Genomic DNA, 4,715 nt, shown 5'->3' on the forward strand with positions numbered 1-4,715 from the left:
TACTGCACGATAGTACGTCGCCTGGAGGACAAGTTCGACGGCCTCGAACTCAACCACGTCGCTCGAAAGTTCAACGAGGCCGCAGACGAACTAGCAAAGATGGCGTCGGCACGGACCCTGGTTCCCCCGAACGTCTTCGCCAGAGACCTCCACAAGCCATCCGTCGACTACGCCTCGGCGATAGAAGAAGGCCCATCGACCGAGCCCACCGCAGGGCTCGAGGCCCCCTCTACCACCGAGACCTCGCCAGCCAAGCCCGAGGCCATGGCGATTGACGCAGAGCCTCCCAAGGCTGACCAAGGAACGGACTGGCGAGTCCCTTTCCTTGATCGCCTCGTTCGGGGAGAGCTTCCTGCTGACAGAACCGAAGCCCGGCGGCTCGCGCGACGCGCCAAGACTTACGTCCTCTGCGACGGCGAGTTGTATAGGCGTAGCCCATCCGGTATTCTCCAACGATGCATCACCACCGAGGCTGGCCAATCCTTACTTTGGGACTTGCACGCGGGAGTCTGTGGGCACCACGCGGCGCCTCGGGCGCTCGTGGGTAACGCCTTCCGCCAAGGTTTCTATTGGCCAACGGCGGTGGCCGACGCCACGAGGCTAGTACGCTCCTGCGAGGGATGCCAGTACTACGCTCGACAGACGCACCTCCCGGCCCAAGCCCTCCAAACCATCCCCATCACATGGCCATTCGCTGTATGGGGGCTGGACATGGTTGGGCCTCTGCAGAAGGCAGCCCGGGGGCTATACCCATCTGCTGGTAGCTATCGACAAATTCTCCAAATGGATCGAGGCTCGTCCGATCGCTCAGATCAAATCCGAGCAAGCGGTGCTGTTCTTTACGGATATCATCCACAGGTTCGGGGTTCCTAACACCATCATCACTGACAATGGGACACAATTCACCGGTACCGCAAGTTCCTAACGTTCTGCTGACGACCACCACATCCGGGTGGCCTGGTCGGCCGTAGGACACCCAAGAACGAATGGCCAAGTAGAGCGTGCCAACGGCATGATCCTACAAGGCCTTAAGCCAAGGATATTCAACCAGTTGAAGAAGTTTGGCAAGAAATGGCTTGCCGAACTCCCGTCAGTCATCTGGAGCCTAAGAAATACCCCGAGCCGAGCCACGGGATTCACACCGTTCTTCCTGGTCTACTGGAGCCGAAGGCCATCCTCCCCACTGACTTAGAATACGGTTCCCCGAGGCTACAGGCGTACAACGAAGCAAAGCAACCGCACTGCCCGCGAAGACGCCCTCGACCAACTGGAGGAAGCCCGAGACGTCGCGCTGCTACACTCGACCAGGTACCAGCAAGCCCTACGACGCTACCAAGCCCGGCGCGTCCGAAGCCGAGACCTGAAGGTGGGCGACCTGGTGCTGAGACTGAGGCAGAGCAACAAGGGCCGCCACAAGCTGACCCCACCCTGGGAAGGGCCGTACATCGTCGCTCAAGTGCTGAAGCCCGGGACCTACAAGTTAGCCAACGAGAAGGGCGAAATCTTCACCAACGCTTGGAACATAGAACAGCTACGTCGTTTCTACCCTTAAAATTCCAAACGTTGTTTACATTGTTTCTCGAAATGCAATAAAGAAGCGTTCTTAGTTGTTATAATTTTTCGAGAAACCCCCCTTATAGACAAGCCGATTGTATAGAACCCAAGGACCGTACGATCGTCTCAAAGGTGAAAAGGCCGGCTGAGCCGTGAGAACGGCCTACGCCTCCGGGCTACGGCAACTCCCTCACCACCTTTTCACCCAAAGGACAGCGTAGGCTCCGAGGAAGTTCTGTACAGAGAGCTTGTCTATCAATAGGGGCTCGACGTCACAATAGCGCTATAAGGGAGACTCGGCTCTGCCTCTGCAAAGCCGGGCCTCCCTCGGGGGCTAGAAAGGGGGAACCCCCTAAGTCCCGAACACCATTTGTTAATGGTCTTTCAAAAAATTTCTACGCCAAACTCTCTCGCGCTCCGACGGGACCTTCACAAGAAACCCAAAGACCAAAAGCTTGTCTCGAGGCCAAAGGGCCGGTCGAGTCGTGAGAACGGCCTACGCCTCTGGGCTACGGCAGCTCCCTCACCACCCTTCGCCGAAGGACGGCTTAGGTCCCGAGGGTTTTCTTTGCGGGTTCCCAAGATCGAGACAGAGGGCACAGGCTCGGAAGTAGAACAGAAAACGATTAAAAGACGCACGTACGCAAATACTTTACAGGCCTCGACGGCCACAAAGATGTCACGGTACGACAACTAACCCAATCCGGTTACATGGCCCCTTTTGGCCCAGATCAAAGCTCAAGGATCGGCGGCCGGCGCGGGAGGGACCTACCTCTTCTTCAAATAGACGGGCCAGCGCTGTGCCAGGTGCCTCGGCCGCCTCCAACAGCCTCACGACCTCTGCATCAGCCTCCTCGTCATCTTCTGGCAACACATAGCCGTCGCTGACAGCCTCGAGGTTGATGGCGTAGTGCGAGGAGACGACGGCCAGGGCGCGCTTGACACCCGTGTGCAACGCCCCTCGGAGTCTCTCACGGACGTGGCCGCTCAACGCAATCAGGCGGCTCCCAAGGGAGCTAGCTGATTGGACCTCCTCGACGTCCAGAGCCTCGCAGGCGGTCCGGACAGCGCTGCGCAGCGCCTCGTGCTCCCGGACCTCGACATCCAGCGCTGCTTGCGCTGCGACGGAGGCCTCAGCCGCCTGGGAGGCCTCTTTCTCCAGATCTACGTCGCGACGAGGGGTCAGGAGTCAAACGCGAACCAGAGCAAATGGAGCGAGGAACATGGTTCAGCGGAACTTACCCTCGGCCTTGCTCTTCCAGGCTGAGACCTCGACCCGAGAGGCCTCGGCCGCCTTGGTAGCCTCTGCCAAGGCGACTTTCGTCGCCTGATGCTCGCTCTGCTCCGCACCCAGCTGCCCGGCTGTGACCTTAGCAGAGGCCGTCGCTTCTTGGGCCCGAAGCCTGAAGGAGTCTCGCTCCTCCTCCAGTTCCTTGATCTTGGCCACCAGAGGGGCGGACTGCTCCTTAGCCGTGGCCAACTCGGCCTGAATGTCAGCACAACGAAGGCGGAGGTCCTCCACTTCCGCACTCCGCGCCGACAATAGCCCCTGGGCATCGGCAAGCAGGCCCTTTTGGCGCCGGAGCTGGTCCCAGATATCCCTCTCATTTCGCAGGAACACCGATTTCCCAAGGGATCGGGTCTCGAGCTCCTAAGGAGGCAAAACAAAAAACGCACGTCAAACACTGCGAGGGGGCTCGGAGAGAAAACAACGCGGCACGAGAGAGGAAAGTACTTACCCGCGTGACACCGGGCAAGTCCTGACCCATAATAGTCATCGCTGTCTGCAGCGACCGCACTGCCAGTTGGCGGTACTGCTCGAGGGTGCCCCAATGCCCCCCCTCTGCGGTATCTTCAAGGGCGAACACGGGCTCCCCCTCGGGGTCAGCCCGGTTCTGCCAGAAAACACGCGGGAAGTTCCACCCACGAGGCTCGGGCCGTAGCCGGACAAGAGCCGAACTCCCCTCGGCGGGATCTGGGACTGGCTGCTCCGCGGTACTAGCCGCCTCGACGTCCGCCGCCTCCTTCCCATGGGAGGAATCATCAGACGAGATTGTCTGAACCAGGGGCGGCGCCAAAATTTGCCCCGTCTCCACCTCCATCGCCTCGGTCTCGACGGACCCGGGGGCTCTGGCCTCCGCCATCTCTACCTCGATGGCCCCGGCGTCCACCGCCCTGACGTCGGAGGTCTTGGGGGCTCCGGCCTCACCCTCAATGGCCTCGGCAATAGCAGACGCCCCAGCCTCCTTCGCCCCAAGACCCACAACATCGCGAGGCATGGGCTCCTCCTCCTCCACTCGCTCCGCGGCCGCCTCGGCCCCCTTTTCCTGGGCAGCCGCCTCCTCCGAAACGGCCTCGCCCGACGCCGCGCCGCGTCGCACGCCAGCCTGCGCCTCCGCTGCCTGATGGGCGGAGGAGCTAACGTTCACCTTGAGCGCCTTACGGGGCGCCAAGGGAGGATCTTCCACCAGAAGCGTCTGGCTGGAAGAAAAGACACTCCCAAGGTCAGCATGCAACCAAGGGGCAAACAAGAAGTACTACGGACTCCACCAGAGAAGACGCTTACCGCGAACGGGGATGCAGCCGCTTCGACACCGCCTGCCTCCTCTGCAACGGCGGCGGTGGTGGCAGCAGCGCGGCCTCGGTGTCCACCAGTGCCAGCTGGCCTCCGTCGGACCCCGGCACCTCCTCGACCCTTCGCGGAGATAATGGGGTCGCCCCCACCGTCACCCGCTCCACCTCCACCGTCGAACCCATCGGGCTGACGGCACGCTCCTCCGACACCCGCGCCTCGGGTGCTGTCGGCCTCGGCCCCGGGACGGGCCGCCACTGGCCCCGGGACACCTCCTCCTCCTCCTAGGGGCGTCAGGCTCCTTGCCGGCGCCCCGAGAACCATCTCCCTGATGTCAGGGAGGTGTTCCAGGCAGGCCGTCCCCACCTCGCGCCCGCCGCCGTCGCTCGAAGAATCCGACACCGACGACGAGGGAGACGGCTCCAAAGGGAGACCGTCGAGCCTCTGGCGCCGGCGACGGGCGTCCAGCTTTTCGCGTGCGAGGATCTTCTTCGTGCGCTTCGCCTCCTGGGCATCTTTCTTCTTCTTCTCCTCCTCGGCACGCACCCTGTTCACGGATCGCCACCGGGCGTCCTCGGGAACGGGCGGC

At 61.8% G+C, this 4,715-nt stretch overlaps 1 protein-coding gene across 1 annotated transcript; it reads right to left on the minus strand.

Moving 5' to 3' along the window:
• Nucleotides 1-2,328: 2,328 nt before the first annotated feature.
• On the minus strand, nt 2,329-4,332 carry LOC136506069 (basal body protein 10-like). The gene is made up of 3 exons (XM_066501193.1): nt 4,121-4,332; nt 3,294-4,035; nt 2,329-3,205 (listed from the first exon to the last, which is right to left on the minus strand). The coding sequence occupies exons 1-3, from the start codon at nt 4,309-4,311 to the stop codon at nt 2,783-2,785; spliced, it is 1,356 nt and encodes a 451-aa protein (XP_066357290.1). The 5' UTR covers nt 4,312-4,332; the 3' UTR covers nt 2,329-2,782.
• Between the last annotated feature and the right edge of the window lie 383 nt (nt 4,333-4,715).

This window comes from Miscanthus floridulus, chromosome 14, assembly GCF_019320115.1.
Source record: "Miscanthus floridulus cultivar M001 chromosome 14, ASM1932011v1, whole genome shotgun sequence".
NCBI classification, from domain to species: Eukaryota; Viridiplantae; Streptophyta; class Magnoliopsida; order Poales; family Poaceae; genus Miscanthus; species Miscanthus floridulus.